Source organism: Entelurus aequoreus, linkage group LG02 (genome assembly GCF_033978785.1).
Source record: "Entelurus aequoreus isolate RoL-2023_Sb linkage group LG02, RoL_Eaeq_v1.1, whole genome shotgun sequence".
NCBI lineage: Eukaryota > Metazoa > Chordata > Actinopteri > Syngnathiformes > Syngnathidae > Entelurus > Entelurus aequoreus.
The window spans coordinates 61606363-61625415 of NC_084732.1; the positions used below are offsets into that span (position 1 = coordinate 61606363).

Here is a 19053-nt window from a genome sequence, read left to right on the forward strand (position 1 = left end):
GTCATTATTCAGTATTTTTTAAAAATTATTATTCAAGTTTTAAATCCCTAGATCAACATTAGGTCTATCTGTCAATATAACGTTTTTAAAGATTTAAGTCGTATGCTCTTTTTGTCAAAAAAAACCCTGTTTTATGGAAAAAAAAATATATACAATATTTTCACCCAATAAAATTTTTAAGTGGAATATTTTGAGATTATATTATAATTGGAGCCTTAAAAACTTAACAGTTGGGTTTTAAAAAACCAATAAACCCTATAATTTTCATGTTGCCATTTAATCAATTTGTATCTTAACCTAGCCTCACTGGAAATACTATTTACTTAATCATATGCCATTTAGAACAGTTTAAAATGCCGTGAAACCTCGTTAAATGCTTTTTCTGTCAATGCTGTGTTCGCTGTGAGCTGGTTTGTTTTTTCAACGAATTCAATATGGCGACCGGTTGCTAGGGGATTGGTAGGCGGAAGTGACGTAGGTCCGCCCTCGCCTATTCGTATTTTAAAATGGGCCGTTAAAAAATTACCTGCGGGCCGCACTTTGGACACCCCTGTAAAATACCACATGCAGCGGCACACAAGATGTCCACACAGACACAGAGTTTTATGCCCGTGTGCAAACTCACGAGACCAGGAAACACCGTAATAACTGCGTTAGCATTAAGCTAGCGGGAGCATAGCATAAGCTAACCGCGTGGTTATAGCTTAATGCTATCGGCAGCATTTAGCATATAAAAGTCTGAGGACAATTTAACAACCATAATACAGGAATTTAACCCGCATGTTTACCAACAAGTCACAGACAGTGTGCATTCTTATAGAATACTTTAAGAGCGACAACCAAAAACTTTATAAAAAAATAAAAGGACCGAGAGACAATAACGTGACTTGCAGCTGCAGCAGCCACTTCAAGACAAATACACGGCAAAAAAACTTTGCTTAACTTAACTTTACTAGTCCTAATATCAAACAACGTCATTACAACCATACATAAATGATGGAAACAAAAAGGCCGGTCTTTACTGTGAATGTAGCAATAAATCAATAAATGTACTTACGTGTTCCAGCAAAAAAGGACCGAGCTTATGCGCGCGTATACACACTTATAGGCCTAGTCCGTGTAGGCGGAGCCTATAGGCGGCGCGCATACGCGAATCAGACACGAGTCCGCTCAGGATACGCTCTCTGACTGTACAATTTTCAAAGGCGGAGCTGTATCCTCTAGGCAGAGCCAAAACGAATGTGACAGTAACGCGGGTCTGGCGACTTGAAGGCGGATCCGCATAGGAGTCTTCTGCTGTGTGGGTAGGGTCTGATCTACTAAAGGGTTGCGTGTATTAAAACACGTGTAAACTTGATAGCACACGCAAAGCTAATTTACACACTGCAAAAAGTCAGTGATCAAAAACAAGGAAAAAAAATACAAAAATTAGGGGTATTTTATTTGAACTAAGCAAAATTATCTGCCAATAGAACAAGAACATTTGGCTTGTCAAGACTTTCAAAGACAAGTAAAATTAGCTAACCTCAATGAACCCCAAAATACCTTAAAATAAGTATATTCTCACTAATAACAAGTGCACTTTTCTTGATAGAAAAAACAAATATGAAACTTTTTTTCTCAGTATGTTGAAAAATATTCTTAAATTAAGTAAATGCTAGTGCCATTATCTTGACATAATGATATGCGCTCGGCATTACATTTCTTGAAATCAGCAAACTTATACTAAATATATATATATATATATATATATATATATATATATATATATATATATATATATATATATATATATATATATATATATATATATATATATATATATATATATATATATATATATTTTATATACTGTATTTATATATATATATATATATTGAACTCAGGACTACTCAGACCTTCGTATTGTGAGACACATGCACTAACCCCTGTTCCACCGTGCTGCTCGGGATCTTTCTGTGTGGAGTTTGCATGTTCTGCCCGTGACTGCGTGGGTTCCCTCCGGGTACTCCGGCTTCCTCCCACCTCCAAAAACATGCACCTGGGGATAGGTTGATTGGCAACACTAAATAGTCCCTAGTGTGTGAATGTGAGTGTGAATGTTGTCTGTCTATCTGTGTTGGCCCTACGATGAGGTGGCGACTTGTCCAGGGTGCACCCCGCTTTCCGCTCGAATGCAGCTGAGATAGGCTCCAGCACCCCCCGCGACCCCGAAAGGGACAAGCGGTAGAAAATGGATGGATGGTTTTATATATATATATATATATATATATATATATATATATATATATATATATATATATATATATATATGTATATTTACAGCCCGGCCCACGGACAATTTTTGTTTTTATTGTAGTTTTGAAGAATTTATCTGAATGTGCATGAACTATTTCTGTTCAAAATTGTTTGAAATGTCAAATGTTTAAATGTTAACTGTCAGTTTACTGTACTGCGCCAACTGTACTACTATAGGAGTACATCTTTTCTATTGTTTCATTGAAAATAAAACAGCAAAGTCCATTTGGCTGTCATCTGTTTTAATTATGAGACACAACTGTGTCAAAGTCATGATTTTCTATTTCATGCTTGAAATAAGAAATTATTACTTTAAAAAAGCAGTTTTATACTTGTGAGTGTTGATGACTTTGCATCAGTTGATATTCTAGTTTCAAGCATATTTTACTCAATATAGGTCATAAAATCTCAGCAACAAGCTGTAATATCTTACTGAGATTATTTAGGACCAAAACACTTAAAAGAAGTAAAACACTAACATAAAATCTGCTTAGTGAGAAGAATTATCTTATCAGACAAAAAATAAGCAAATATCACCCTTATTTGAGATATTTAATCTTACTTAGATTTCAGTTTTTGCAGTGCACTGAGGATTGTGTCTCTTAAATGAGCAAAATAGAGAGTGTAATCCATTTGGCATGTCTGCCTTCATGAATATGCAGAATATTTAGTGATCATCAGAACACCCACAATAAGCTACTGGGAGGAAGTGATGCAAATTTAATTAATTAGCATAGCAGTGTGATTTATCGAGATAAGTAAAAAAAACAAAAAACAATAATGCCATTTTTTGTGGTACCCTTTATTTAGAAAAGTATGAAAAAGTATCGAAAAGTATCAAAATATATTTTGGTACCGGAACCAAAATATTGGTATCGGGACAGCACTAGTACACACAATTTTATTGTGTGGACACGCTGTAAAGGACTTAATATATATCCTAGTACATCAGACCCTAATTGTGATAACGTCTTTCAAAACCTGTTAATTGTTTTGTTTTTTTATTCTGGCAGGGTGTTCCAGATTGTGTAATTCAAATATAATAGTGTTACTGTCAATTGAATAAATTACTGGGTTGCAACCACGTGACCAAGAGGCCTCCTGACATATGTTCAATAAGGCTACTCTTTATTTATTTTTAGCAGCCCATATGTGGACATATTTTAAAGTTTTTGTGACAAATATACAAGCCAGTTATTAAAAAAAAAAAATAGTTGAATGTGATGGAGTAAATCCAAACAAAACTTAAAGGAAAACTGCGCTTTAAAAAAAAAAAATTGGCCATCTTTCAAAATCATTATGTGGGACAAGATCACACGTCGTTAGATAGTAAAAAATGCTAGCACAAGGCAGCTAACAATGTAGGTAATGTGGATTCTACTATTCCGCCTATGAAGCACTCTATCAATCAATCAATCAATCAATGTTTATATTTATAGCCCTAAATCACAAGTGTCTCAAAGGGCTGTACAAGCCACAACGACATCCTCGGTACAGAGCCCACATACGGGCAAGGAAAACTCACCCCAGTGGGACGTCAATGTTGATGACTATGAGAAACCTTGGAGAGGACCGCATATGTGGGTAACCCTCCCCCCTCTAGGGGAGACCGAAAGCAATGGATGTCGAGTGGGTCTGACATAATATTGTGAAAGTCCAACACATCAGCGAAAGTCCGGTCCATAGTGGGGCCAGCAGGAACCATCCCGAGTGGAGACGGGTCAGCAGCGTAGAGATGTCCCCATCTGATGGACAGGCTAGCGGTCCACCCCGGGTTGGGAGCAGAGTAGAAAAGAAAAGAAAAGAAACGGCAGATCAACTGGTCTAAAAAGGGAGTCTATTTAAAGGCTAGAGTATACAAATGAGTTTTAAGATGAGACTTAAATGCTTCTACTGAGGTAGCATCTCTAACTTTTACCGGGAGGGCATTCCATAGTATTGGAGCCCGAATAGAAAACGCTCTATAGCCCGCAGACTTTTTTTGGGCTCTGGGAATCACTAATAAGCCGGAGTTCTTTGAACGCAGATTTCTTGCCGGGACATATGGTACAATACAATCGGCAAGATAGGCAGGAGCTTGACCGTGTAGTATTTTATACGTAAGTAGTAAAACCTTAAAGTCGCATCTTAGGTGCACAGGAAGCCAGTGCAGGTGAGCCAGTATAGGCGTAATATGATCAAACTTCCTTGTTTTTGTCAAAAGTCTAGCAGCCGCATTTTGTACCATCTGTAATCTTTTAATGCTAGACATAGGGAGGCCCGAAAATAAAATGTTACAGTAATCGAGACAAGATGTAACGAACGCATGGATAATGATCTCAACATCGCTTGTGGACAAAATGGGACGAATTTTAGCGATATTACAGAGATAAAAGAAGGCCGTTTTAGTAACACTCTTAATGTGCGACTCAAACAAGAGAGTTGGGTCGAAGATAATACCCAGATTCTTTACCGAGTCGCCTTGTTTAATTGTTTGGTTGTCAAATGTTAAGGTGGTATTATTAAATAGATGTCGGTGTTGAGCAGGACCGATAATCAGCATTTCCGTTTTCTTAGCGTTGAGTTGCAAAAAGTTAGCGGACATCCATTGTTTAATTTCATTAAGACACGCCTCCAGCTGACTACACTCTGGCGTGTTGGTCAGCTTTAGGGGCATGTAGAGTTGGGTGTCATCAGCATAACAGTGAAAGCTAACACCGTATTTGCGTATGATGTCACCTAGCGGCAGCATGTAAATACTAAAGAGTGCAGGGCCAAGAACCGAACCCTGGGGAACTCCGCACGTTACCTTAACATAGTCCGAGGTCACATTGTTATGGGAGACACACTGCATCCTGTCAGTAAGATAAGAGTTAAACCAAGACAAGGCTAAGTCTGTCATCCCAATACGCGTTTTGATACGCTCTAATAAAATATTATGATCAACAGTATCGAAAGCGGCGCTAAGATCAAGAAGCAGCAACATAGATGAAGAATCAGAATCCATCGTTAGCAATAGATCATTAGTCATTTTTGCGAGGGCTGTCTCCGTAGAGTGATTTGCCCTGAAACCGGACTGAAAAGGTTCACAGCGATTGTTAGACGCTAAGTGTTCATTTAGCTGCTGTGCTACAATTTTTTCGAGGATTTTCGAGATAAACGGAAGGTGGGACACCGGCCGGTAGTTTACCAGGAGATCAGGATCGAGGTTAGGTCTTTTGAGTAGAGGATGAATAACCGCTTTTTTGAATGCTAGGGGAACAGTGCCAGAGGAAAGTGATAAGTTTATAATATTTAACACTGATGGACCTAGTAATACAAAAAGCTCCTTCATAAGTTTCCCAGGAATTGGGTCAAGTAAACATGTTGTTTGTTTTGTCCCATTTACACATTTTGACAATTCCTCCAATGTTATTTCATCAAAGAGAGAGAAACTATTTTGGAGGGCGGTATCCGTCGTATATACAGTCGTATTTGTGTTAATAGAACCCAGTTGTAGCTGAGATGCATTGTCTTTAATCTCTTTTCTAATTACTTCAATTTTCTTATTAAAGAAATTCATAAAGTCATCTGCTGAGTGGGTGGAGCTACTGGGAGGAGTCCCTTGTTGGGTTAGCGATGCTACTGTACTAAACAGAAATTTAGGATCATTTTTGTTGAGGTGGATGAGATTTGAGTAATATTTAGCTTTAGCTGAGGTAAGCATGCGTTTATAAGTTATTAAACTATCACACCATGCTTGATGGAAAACCTCAAGTTTAGTCGCACGCCATTTGCGTTCCAGCTTTCTACATGATAATTTCTGGGCTTTAGTTTCTTCTGTAAACCATGGGGTACGCCTTTTAGGGGCCCTTTTTAGCTTTAGCGGTGCTACAATATCAATGGTGTCGCGCAGGGCGTCATTAAAGTTGTTAGTGAGGTTATCAATAGAGCCCACATAATTTGGGAATGGTGCCATTACCGAAGGCAGTAGGTCAGTAAGAGTCGTCGTTGTGGCAGCATTAATGTTGCGGCTGCTATAGTAGTTATTATTATTATTATTAGTTTGTTGACAATGAGTCAGAACTTCGAATTTTATAAGGTAATGATCGGACATTACTTTAGTGTACGGGAGTATCATAACTTTAGAGATGGTGACACCCCTGACAAGCACTAGATCTATCGTATTACCGTTGCGATGCGTGGGTTCATTTATTATTTGTGTAAGACCACAGCTATCAATTATAGTCTGGAGCGCCACACATGGAGGGTCCGATGGGGTATTCATATGGATATTAAAGTCCCCCATTATGATTATATTGTCGGCGTGCGTCACTAGATCAGCAACAAACTCTGAGAATTCACTGATGAAGTCCGAATAGGGCCCAGGGGGGCGGTAGATAACAGCCAGGTGGAGAGGCAGCGGTGTGACAAACCTCAAAGTGAGCACCTCAAACGAGTTATATTTATTATTTAGGTTAGGTGTAAGATTATAGTTTTCCACTCTAAAAAGTCATTTTAAAAAACACTAACAATGCTCTATTTTCATGCCGTGACCTGCATATTAACCAAGTATTAGCAACATTGTTACTGAAGGTACTAACATTGAGGAACTACTTTTCTGGCATAATGATGCAGCGCCTTACTCATTTCTCGTCTAGCACACTGGCGGAGAGCAGTGACAAAGATGACGAAATGGGAAAAAAAAGGAATTCCTTGTGATTGTGAGATTATTTAAAAAATTTACAAAAGTAATTAAAACAATATTTTATTTATTATCATGAAGTGTTCACTACAATTACGTGCGGTCTTTGACTCATTTAATGTGACAGCAGCAGTCATCAAATCAGGATGTGGAATCCATCATATATTACCATCATATGATAATTGAGTCATTTATCAGCAGTTTTGTCTCCTCACAGTGTATTAAAATGTCACCTAATGAAACATTCCAATTTAAATGAATATCCAAAACAATACTAACAAGTAGCAAATATTTTCTCCTGACACAGGTGATGTTGTTACATCATATACAAACAATATACAAGCAGTATTCACAACATACACAGATAAAAAAAAAAGATTAAAATACAAAAATACACATTGGATAGGAAATGTAATAAAAGCATAACGTAACATTACAAATAAAAAAACGAATATTTGTGTAACAGTGTGAGGCAAACCTACAGCACGAGGGTGGTCCAAAGTGTGGCTCGGGGGCCATTTTTGACCAGCAGCTCTTTATTATTGGTCTTCAACAGTGAAAATATTGTATTTTTAAATGGATACATTGTCAGATATTCTGCTAATTAAATTTTTCACCTTTTAATACGAAGCTAATATGTTTTGTTGAGATACAGCATTTAAAAATCTCTAATGTACAAAATGTTTCCTATTGCTTTGTTAACCACCCCCTGGTCCTCATTGTACAGCATACAGAGTATTACACACAGGACTCTCATGTCAAAACTGACATGAAGGAACTTCCTCCTCACATGACTTCAATAATCCCTTGATTTGACACAGCGTTCCGGTGGAGATGTGTTGTTGACTGATGAGCCCTCAAATTCTTGCAACAGATATTTTGCCCACTTCCAGCTGGGCTTAAGGCAAAACTTGTTATCCTCCACTGTTTTGACTCTGAAAATAACAAATGTGCAGATTAGTTATGAGACATTGTTCTTATTTTTTCTCCTTTGTTGCCCATTCATTTAAAAGCAGGTTGTTTATGGTTTTTGTTGCCATGATTGTGTCCATTTTGGCATTTTATCCAGAATTTGTTTTTGCTCCTTTAAAAACTACACTTTAAACTTTTGTAGACAACTAAATAAAAGGGATTTGTACTAATAATGTAATTAGGATTGTTTTACGTTTTAATTTATTCATGATTTCTTTTTATACGCTTTCATCATTTGTACATGTATATGTATACAAACAAACATACAATGGGAAAACATTCTTCAAAACAGTGCTCACATTTACAACAATGCACATTCATTTATTTTATTTGTATTTAAACATTGAAATATACTTTAAAAATATATCGTTTACATATTTGTTTTTTTTATTCAGTTATTTTTCGATCAATACATATACTTTTCATTGCAAATTTAAAAAATGCTAGACATTTTATACTGTCATACATTACATTTGATTATTGTTTTAAATTCAGTGTGGCAAAAGAATCTGCAGCTTTGAACATAAAAAGACAGAAGGCTTATATCAATACCAGCGGTGTCCAAAAGTGTGGCCAGGGGGTCATTTGTAGCCCAAAGCCTAATCTAAAAATACAATTCAACAAAAAAGCCAAAAAAGCAAATGCATTTGTTTTTTGAATTTATGATAAGACGTTATTTTTTAAATCCACAGATATGAGAAACAATTAAAACAAATAATTAAGTTGCACTTTTATATAATATTGAATGTATTGATATAAATCAAAATCAAAATATTATGGCAATGAATTCATAATAAAATACACACAATAAAATTTACAAGAAAAAAAAATATACAAGAAAAAAAACGGTACTGTACTTGTAATATCATGTAAAAAAAAATATTATTATGAAAATCATTTGTAAGCATACATTTCAAATATTAAGGAAAAAACGTTTGGGGTGATATTTTCTTTGTCAAGATTTTTTTATAAAGGAAAATTAATTTGGCAAAAAGCTACAATTTTACAAAAATAAAATAAAATGTAGGATTTAAGTCACAATATTAATAGAATAAGAACATTTACAATAAAAAAAACCACCTGAAATTTAGGGGAAGAAAACAGCAAAACTTGAAAAAAACAGTAATTTTATGAGAATAGAGTTGAAATATAAAAAAAAAAATAATGTCATATTAGAAACAGGTTTTAATGTTATGAGGGGAAAAAAAGTAATTCTACACACATGAAGTCTTAAAATGATAAGGATCAGGTTTTTTTTAGAAGCTTAAAGTTAAATTAGGGCTGTCAAAATTAACGCGACAATAACGAGTTAACGAAAATGTCCTTTTTAACAGCACGTCCTAAAAAACACTGTGCCCATACCATAGATTGGGAAAACACAGTGGCGTTGCAGTTAGTGTGGCGCCTCACGAGGAAACAAATAGGGAGCATATATGGACAAAGACAAGGTATGTTGTATGGCAAGTGGTTATCTGGACCAAAGTTATTTCCATCTGCTGTCGCTGTGAGTTGAAATATCACCGGATTAAGTGGAGTTTGCGCTGCTTGCTGATGCAGAACGCTCTCCCTCCGAAAGGCAGACCATGTTGCAAAAATTGTACACTGCAAACACATGGACATCCACTTTTCAACAGCAATTACAGCTTTCATTTTGTGACCAGTTTTTTTTAAATTGTTATTTACAGTAGGTTTATTTTCAAAGTGAGCCTGTTTTAAAAAAAACTAAACATATTGTTTAATACACAAATATTTCCATAAAGCATTTGGTCTGGTCTCGTGTTGATAATATTAAAAACTTGAAAATGATCTGTTGACAGTACACACAAATAAAAAACGTATCTAATAGCGATAACTAACTGCGAATATTTAAGAGTTAAATACTGAAAATGCGATTAATTGGGGATTAATATTTTAATCAGTTGACAGCCCCAGTTTAAATAATAAAGAAAAATGGCATTTGTTATTGTTTATTGTTTTTATGTTTTTAAGTGTTATTTTTATTAGAGACAATGCAAATTCTGGAAAAATAAGCTGCTGACAATAAATTCAAAACATTATAGTAGTAAAGGAGGCTGAGTTGCAGACTGTTTTTTCTTAAAACTTCTTAGCATATATGGGATACTTGCCAACCCTCCCAAATTTTCCGGGAGACTCCCGAATTTCAGTGCCTCTCCCGTAAATCTCCCGGGACAACCATTCTCCCGAATTTCTCCCGATTTCCAGCCGGACCTGAGTGAGGACAGCCTGTCGTCACGTCCACTTTTCCTCCATATAAACGGCGTGCCGGCCCACTCACGTTATAACATCTACGGCTTTTGGAGCTCAGTGCGCAACTGCACCCACAACAAGAAGGAGACTATTATATATGTCTCCGTTATCCGTAGGTTTATCTATAACCCATAAAGTAGGCAGGCACGGAGCTATTGCTCAGCGTGTGTTTATTCCAGCCGGCATGTTAATACACTGACACACAACATCCGGATTCCCATCATGCATTGCTTCAAAACTACGGCAAGTAGTAGAGAGGACTGTTATGTGTGTAAATGTGTAAATAAATGAACACTGAAATTCAAGTATATTTTATATACATATATAAAAGAAATACTTGAATTTCAGTGAATTCTAGCTATAAATATACTCCCCACACCCCCATCTCCCGAATTCGGAGGTCTCAAGGTTGGCAAGTATGATATATGGTTGATTTACAAAATGTAAAAATATCAAAAGACCCCCTGCATCCTTTGATTTTCTAGTAAGTGGTCGTTGGTGGAAAATCTTTGGACACCCCTGACCTTAATGAAGAGCAGTGACTTATTGTGCTAGGAGGTTGATCACAAACTAGTCATGTTTGCATTAGGTGGTCACACAAAAACAATCCGGTGTGTTTAATATTGTACTCACACAATGGCTTGGTGCGTGCATCCCTGTGATGTTCTTCCTACATGCTGGACCTTTTTCAATGGGATACATATTTCTATGCTTTTGCTGCAGCATCCGTTGTTCTTGAACATGATGTGTACGACTGGACAAACACATGCACAATTAAAATCACGTCACACACATTTCCACAATAATCAGGATGAGAAGCAGAGAGAAGAGGATTCCAACTGACCTGAACACATGCTGACTTGCAGGAAACACATCAGCGTGAGCAGTACAAGTGTCTTCATGGTGACAGCTGTCTTTCTCATCTTCAGAGTTCTTCAAGTATGGGTGAGCTTTTATGGCTTCCCTTTATATGCTGAGGATCATTTGTTTTTTTAGAGTTGTGGTTTTACCTTCCTCTTCTTTCACCATGCCTTCTGCTTTCCTCTACCAAGAACATGAATTCTGATGAGCGCCATACAAAGAGATAATGTAGGTTCCTGCTGTCGTTACCTTAGATCAGTGGTCCCCAACCTTTTTGTAGCTGCGGACCGGTCAACGCTTGAAAATTTGGCCCACGGACGGGTGGTGGTGGTGGTGGTGTGGGGGGGAGGGGTTTAATTTATTTCTTGTGCGGCCCGGTACCAATCGATCCACGGACCGGTACCGGTGGTTGGGGACCACTGCCTTAGATGACAAGATGTCCCTGGAAAGGAATCGGAAACCAGCTTGTCCATTTTGTTCTTCCTTTATGTTCATTTGTTCGCGTGGTTATAGTACATCTGCCCAACTAACTAGTGCTTCTGAGTACATGCTGTATATATACAGTATATGTACATGCGGCAATGCTTCATTTTGTTAGTGTGACTAAATTGCTTTTCTGCATATTTTGGTTTCCCAGATTGTAATATCAATCAATCAATCAATGTTTATTTATCAATCAATCAATCAATCAATGTTTATTTATATAGCCCTAAATCATAAGTGTCTCAAAGGGCTGCACAAGCCACAACGACATCCGCGGTACAGAGCGGGGCGTCGATGTGAATGACTATGAGAAACCTTAGAGAGGACCGCATATGTGGGTGACCCCCCCTCTCTAGGGGAGATCGGATGCAATGGACGTCGAGTGGGTCTGACATAATATTGTAAAAGTCCTGTCCATAGTAGATCTAACATAATAGTGAGAGTCCAGTCCATAGTGGGGCCAGCAGGAGACCATCTCGAGCGGAGTCTGGTCAGCAGCGCAGAGATGTCCCCAACCGAGCGGTCCACCCCTGGTCCCGACACATACACTATCCGATAGTGGTATGGTGTTGGTTGGTGTCAGTTTATTTCGAACATGCAATAATATGTCACATATTTCCATTTTTTTCATTACAGCATGTCTGAAAAGGAGTAGAAAGAAGTACAACTTATTTAAACCTACCCATTTTCGTATCATAGCAGTTTTTAACACATTTGTTTGTTCTCAATTTGTAAACCAACAGTGAATAAATACATAAATTAATTAAGTTCAAGTGCCAATGATTGACAGTGTGTTGTACAAAGTTCATATTGTCATTTTTTACATTTCCATCTGAGAATTATTGAGGGTAATACTTGTTGGCACCATTTTTAATTATGCTATTTAGGATGTCCCATATAGCTCTCATATTGTTTTTGTTCTTGTCTAATATTTGACTGTGTTATTATTTTCTTCATTTTCATATTATGCTAATAGCTTGTTTTTATACGTTTTGTACTTGTTTTCTGCCTCTGTAGACCTTTGGGTTATAATATTCTATATAAGGTATTTTTCTTGTTGCAATAATTTTTCAGTTCCTTTGTCATCCATGATTGATTGTTCTTCTTGTTTTGCTTCTTACCAAGTTGTTTCAATGAACTGTGTTTGTCATAAACCCTCAGCAAGTATTCAAAACATTACCAAATGCATCATCCACATCATTTTCACTGAGTATATATTGTCACAACTTTTTATTAATTTAATTTAATTTAATTTAATTTAATTTAATTTAATTTAATTTAATTCAATTTAATTTAATTCAATTTGTTTTATTAATCAAACAAACAAAAGAACACACAATAATACCATATATAATACAATTCCAATTCCAAAACCAAACCCAGCCCAGCAACATTCAGAATAGCACAGAGCAATTGAGAGGACACACAAACATGACACAAAACAAGTAGTCAAACAAAAATGAATAATATCAACAGCAGTATTAATAAGAATTCCAACAAAACAGTGATTAAAAATCTCTGATTGACATTATAGGCCTACTGAAATGAATGTTTTTTATTTAAACGGGGATAGCAGATCTATTCTATGTGTCATACTTGATCATTTCGCGATATTGCCATATTTTTGCTGAAAGGATTTAGTATAGAACAACGACGATAAAGATCGCAACTTTTGGTATCTGATAAAAAAAGGCTTGCCCCTACCGGAAGTAGCGTGACGTAGTCAATTGAACATATACGCAAAGTTCCCTATTGTTTACAATGATGGCCGCATGAAGTGAGAGAGATTCGGACCGAGAAAGCGACAATTTCCCCATTAATTTGAGCGAGGATGAAAGATTTGTGGATGAGTAAAGTGCAAGTGAAGGACTAGTGGGGAGTTGAAGCTATTCAGATAGGGAAGATGCTGTGAGAGCCGGGGGTGACCTGATATTCAGCTGGGAATGACTACAACAGTAAATAAACACAAGACATATATATACTCTATTAGCCACAACACAACCAGGCTTATATTTAATATGCCACAAATTAATCCTGCATAAAAACACCTACGTGTTTGTTATGCTAGCTCCTAGCTCCTCTGCTAGCTCCTAGCTCCATAGAACACGCCAATACAATTCAAACACCTGCACAACACACACAATCACTCAGCCCAAAAGACAGTTCACCTAACCCAATGTTCATAAAGCTTATATATTTTAAAAAAGTTACGTACGTGACGCGCACATACGGTCAAGCTATCAAATGTTTAGCAGCCAAGGCTGCATACTCACGGTACCTGGTATTCAGCTGGGAATGACTAAAACAGTAAATAAACACAAGACATATATTTACTCTATTAGCCACAACACAACCAGGCTTATATTTAATATGACACAAATTAATCCTGCATAAAAACACCTACGTCTTTGTTATGCTAACTCCTAGCTCCTATGCTAGCTCCTAGCTCCATAGAACACGCCAATACAATTCAAACACCTGATCAACACACACAATCACTCAGCCCAAAAGACCGTTCACCTAACCCAAGGTTCATAAAGCTTATATATTTAAAAAAAAGTTACGTACATACGCAAAAAAAAAGTTGCGCACATACGGTCAAGCGATCAAATGTTTAGAAGCCAAAGCTGCATACTCACGGTAGCACGTCTGCGTCTTTGTCATCCAAATCAAAGTAATCCTGGTAAGAGTCTGTGTTGTCCCAGTTCTCTACAGGCGTCTGTGTATCGAAGTCAAAAGTCCTCCTGGTTAGAGTCTCTGTTATCCGAGTTCTTCCATCTTGACTGCATCTTTCGGGAATGTAAACAAAGACGCGCCGGCTGTGTACTGTTGTTGCTGACTTCGTTCGAAAAATACGTCCGTTTCGCACCGACAACTTTCTTCTTTGCTTGCTCAGCTTCTTTCTCCATAATGCAATGAACATAATTGCAACAGATTCACGAACACAGATGTCCAGAATACTGTGGAATTATGAAATGAAAACAGAGCTTTTTTGTATTGTGTTCAATGGGGAAGGCATACCCGTGTTCCCCGGGCTACGTCACGCGCATACGTCATCCTCAGAGGCGTTTCGAACCGGAAGTTTAGCGTCAAATTTAAAATGTCACTTTATAAGTTAACCCGGCCGTATTGGCATGTGTTATAATGTTAAGATTTCATCATTGATATATAAACTATCAGACTGCGTGGTCGGTAGTAGTGGGTTTCAGTAGGCCTTTATCATCACAGCCATTTATATATAAAAAAAAACATTTAAAAAAATGAACAATAGTGTCACAGTAGCTTACACTTGCATCACATCTCATAAGCTTGACAACACATTGTGTCCAATATTTTCCACAAAGATAAAATAAGTCATATTTTAGGTTCATTTAATAGTGAAAACTAATTTAAATAATGGATCCCATATTCCAATATATAACTCATTATTATCTAAACTTAATGCATTTTTTTCTATTGATATCATTTCCATAGCCTGTGTATACCAGTCAGTATGAATTGGACTACCAACATATATCCATGTTTTTAGTATTACCCTTTTTGTTATGATGCATATTGAAAGAAATGCATTTACCGAACTTTGATCTCTCAGATAATTTTTGAAAGCTGTCATACTTGTTCATTTCACAGTATTCGAAATGTCTTTTTGTCATCAGTGTTCCTCTTCTTGTTGTTTCCATCATAGATTGTGCAAAACTGGCAGATGCTGATGTCGGTTAATAGCAGACCACTTGTGGTATTATCATCAAAATTATTGATGCATTGAATCAATAAAGCAATCAATGGTCTTTTTCTTGTTAGTGTTCAAGAGGTCAATGTTGAAGTTTTCACATAAGAACATTTATTTTTGACTGATTTCAGTAAAAGTTACCTTAATCCAGTTCTCAAACGAATCACTGTTTAACTTAGGCGATCTGATGATGACATGTTTTTTGCTGTCATCATGACATGTTTATTTTCATTTATTTTTTTTTAAGCTTGCACTGTGGAAGGCGACTGCATCTCCAGTAGCGCTGTAGTTCTAGATCTTTTAAACTTATCTTTTATCTTTATCTTTTATCTTTAATTATTATTATTATTTATTAGATCTTATAAACTTATCTTTTATCTTTTTTATGTTTTCCATGAGGACATAGTGAATCCCTGTACATATCCAATGGATACTTTTGGCAGTTTTAAAAGACCAGGAGCCAGCTTTCTTTCTTATTCGAGAGAGGAGCTGCTCACTCTGAAAACAATGGGGTGTGCTGGCGTATAACACCCCATTCCAGCGGAGCTGAGGAAGAATCCTCGGGGCTGCAAAGCGGGGGCTAAACTAAAGGCTAAGCAAGAGGAAACTCTACGGCACTACAAACCACCTCGTACCGGATGCTAACGTGGACCTGCAGGATTCACCGCAGTGAGAGCTGACAGAGACACTAAAGCATGTGGGAAAAGCAAAGGTGTGGGGCTCATCATATATGTTAACAACCGCTGGTGTAACCCGGGACACATCTCTGTGAAAAAAGTCTTGTGTTGCCCGGACCTGGAGCTACTAGTTGTTAGCCTACGGCCATACTATCTGCAGAGGGGGTTCAGTCACGTGAGCTCCCTCTGTGTTTACATTCCCTTGAGGGCAGATGCAGCCAATGCATGTGAGATGATCCACTCCATCACATTAAGGCTACAGACAAAACATCCTGAGGCTTTTTTCATCATTTCTAGGGACTTCAATCATGCGACTTTGGACTCAACGTTAGCTGCTTTTTACCAGGCTGTGGATTGTCCCACGAGAAACAACAGGACAATTGACCTACTGTATGCTAATGTCAGGGATGCATAAAAGGTCACACCCCTCCCCCCACTAGGGAAGTCTGACCACAATCTTGTTCATTTGCAGCCAAAATACACCCCCCTGGTCCAAAGACAGCCTGTTAACACTTGCTCTGTGAGGAGGTGGTCCCCTGAAATGGAAGATGCCCTCAGGGACTGCTACAACACCACAGACTGGTACGTTCTGCTTCCACATGGTGAGGACATTGATGGGCTGACTCACTGTCTCACGGATTACCTTAACTTATGCGTAGACGTGACCTGCCCTGCTGAGACTGTTCGGTGCTACCCTAATAACAAACCCTGGGTAACACAGGAGGTTAAGGCTGTCCTCAACAAGAAGAAAGCTGCCTTCAGGAGTGGAGACGGAGGCAATGAGAGCAGCACAGCGGGAGGTGAAACAACGCGTGAGGGAGACTAAGGACAGCTACAAGAAGAAGCTGGAGCAGAAGCTACAGCAGAACAACATGAGGGAGGTCTGGGAAGGTGTGAAAACCATCACAGGCCACAAGACAAAGACCAGAGCAGTTGGGGGACCATTGAGAGGGCCAATGAGATGAACGACTTCTTCAACCGGTTCAAACCAGCCCGTGTCCTCCCCACTCCTCATCGCAGCCACCACCTCTTCTTCTCCCCTCAACACACCTCCCCCCCAGCCATGGCAGCATCCCCCTCCTCCTCCTCCTACACCACCTCTACGCAGACATTAGTCATCTCTGTGGACCAGGTCAGAGGTCAACTGAGGAAGCTACACCCTAGGAAAGCAGCAGGCCCAGACAAGGTGTGCCCCCGACTCCTGAAGACCTGTGCTGCAGAACTGGGTGAACCACTCTTTAACCTCAGCCTGCAGCTGGGGAGAGTGCCCAACCTCTGGAAGACGTTGTGCATCGTTCCAGTTCCCAAAAATAACTGCCCCAGTGAGCTGAACGACTACAGACCAGTGGCGCTCACCTCTCATCTAATGAAGACAATGGAGCGGCTCTTTCTCAGCCTCCTCAGACCACAGGTGCAACATGCCCAGGACAGCCTGCAGTTTGCGTACCGGGCAGGCGTTGGTGTGGAGGATGCTATCCTTTACCTGCTGCACCGAGCCCACTCACACCTGGATAAGGGAAATGGCACTGTGAGCATCCTGTTCCTGGACTTTTCGAGTGCCTTTAATACGATCCAGCCCCACATTCTCCAGGACAAGCTGGACAGAATGCGAGTGGACCCCTGCCTGGTTGCCTGGATTTCAAACTACCTCACCGATAGGCCACAGTACGTTAGACTGAAGGACACCGCAGGGAACGGTGCTCGCCCCTCTTCACTTCACCCTGTACACCTCTGACTTCTGCTACAACTCAGAGCGTGGTCGGGGGTGGGGCGGGGGCGTGGTTGGGGGAAGGGGGCGTGGTTAAGAGGGGAGGAGTATATTTACAGCTAGAATTCACCAAGTCAAGTATTTCATATATATATAATATACACTGTAAAAAAAAATCTGTAAAAAAACTGTCATCTACTGGTAGCTACGGCTGCCAAACGAAAACCATAAAATTAAAGTAAAACCTTGTAAACCAAATAATGATCAAAAACATTATATTTACAGACATTTTCACGAAACATTTTGCGGAAAAATATTGTAATTTTACAGAATTTTATTAAATTATTAAGATCAACCACCTTTAATAAAGTGACGATGCAAACAGTTCTGCAGAAAAATACTTCCTACAGAGTTTTTCCAAATTATTACGATCAAACACCTTTAATGAAGTGACAATGCCGGCAGTTCGACAGAAAAATATCCTCCCGGGAGTCTTCCAAACGCCAGCCCGCCAGCCCGCCAGCCCGCCAGCCAGCCAAACAAGTGCTGGCCCACTCACATAATATGTGCGGCTTCTGCACGCACACACATTAGAATGCAACGCATACTTCAGCCGAATAAAAAACTTTAACACTGTTAGAAATATACGCCACACTGTGAATCCACACCAAACCAGAACCCTTTGCAGCACTAACTCTTCCGGGACGCTACAAGGTGTGTGTGTGGGGGGGGGGGTGGGGGGGGGGGGGATTGGGGGGTTTGGTGGTAGCGGGGGGGGGGGGTTGTAGCGTCCCGGAAGAGTTAGTGCTGCAAAGGATTCTGGGTATTTGTTCTGTTGTGTTTATGTTGTGTTACGGTGCGGATGTTCTCCCGAAATGTGTTTGTCATTCTTGTTTGGTGTGGATTCACAGTGTGGCGTATATTTCTAACAGTGTTAAAGTCTGAACGATGTTAGAATGGATGAAAAGCGGATGTGACGATAGCTCGTAGAGTACGTCAAAGGTTAATTTGTTCAAACTTGGCCTGCGGCTTTGTTCAGTTTTACATTTTGTCCCACTCTGTATTTGAGTTTGACACCCCCGTGTTAGATTGTTAGTATGGACATAGACTTTTATATAACAAGCTACATATTTAATGAAAGATAATTACTGTAATTTTACATGAATTTGAAAGTAATTTAAGAAAACAGAAAATGCTATTTATAATTAATTTTGTATTTTTCCGTAAAAATTTTTTTGAATATAGATAGTTTGTCATTACTGGCATATTACTTAAAATAACAGGTGGATTGTTTATTTACAGATAATGTCTTCAATTCTACAGTTTTATAAACTATTTAAAAAAAATAGAAAAATTACAGTAGACATTTAGAGTAAATTAACCATAAAAAATA

The 19053-nt window shown here is 38.5% G+C and overlaps 1 protein-coding gene across 1 annotated transcript; it reads right to left on the reverse strand.

Annotated features, from left to right (window-relative positions):
- Window positions 1-6925: 6925 nt before the first annotated feature.
- On the reverse strand, window positions 6926-11166 carry LOC133663877 (C-C motif chemokine 17). Its single transcript, XM_062068596.1, has 3 exons — window positions 11046-11166; window positions 10835-10955; window positions 6926-7896 (listed from the first exon to the last, which is right to left on the reverse strand). The coding sequence occupies exons 1-3, from the start codon at window positions 11122-11124 to the stop codon at window positions 7758-7760; spliced, it is 339 nt and encodes a 112-aa protein (XP_061924580.1). The 5' UTR covers window positions 11125-11166; the 3' UTR covers window positions 6926-7757.
- Window positions 11167-19053: the final 7887 nt, after the last annotated feature.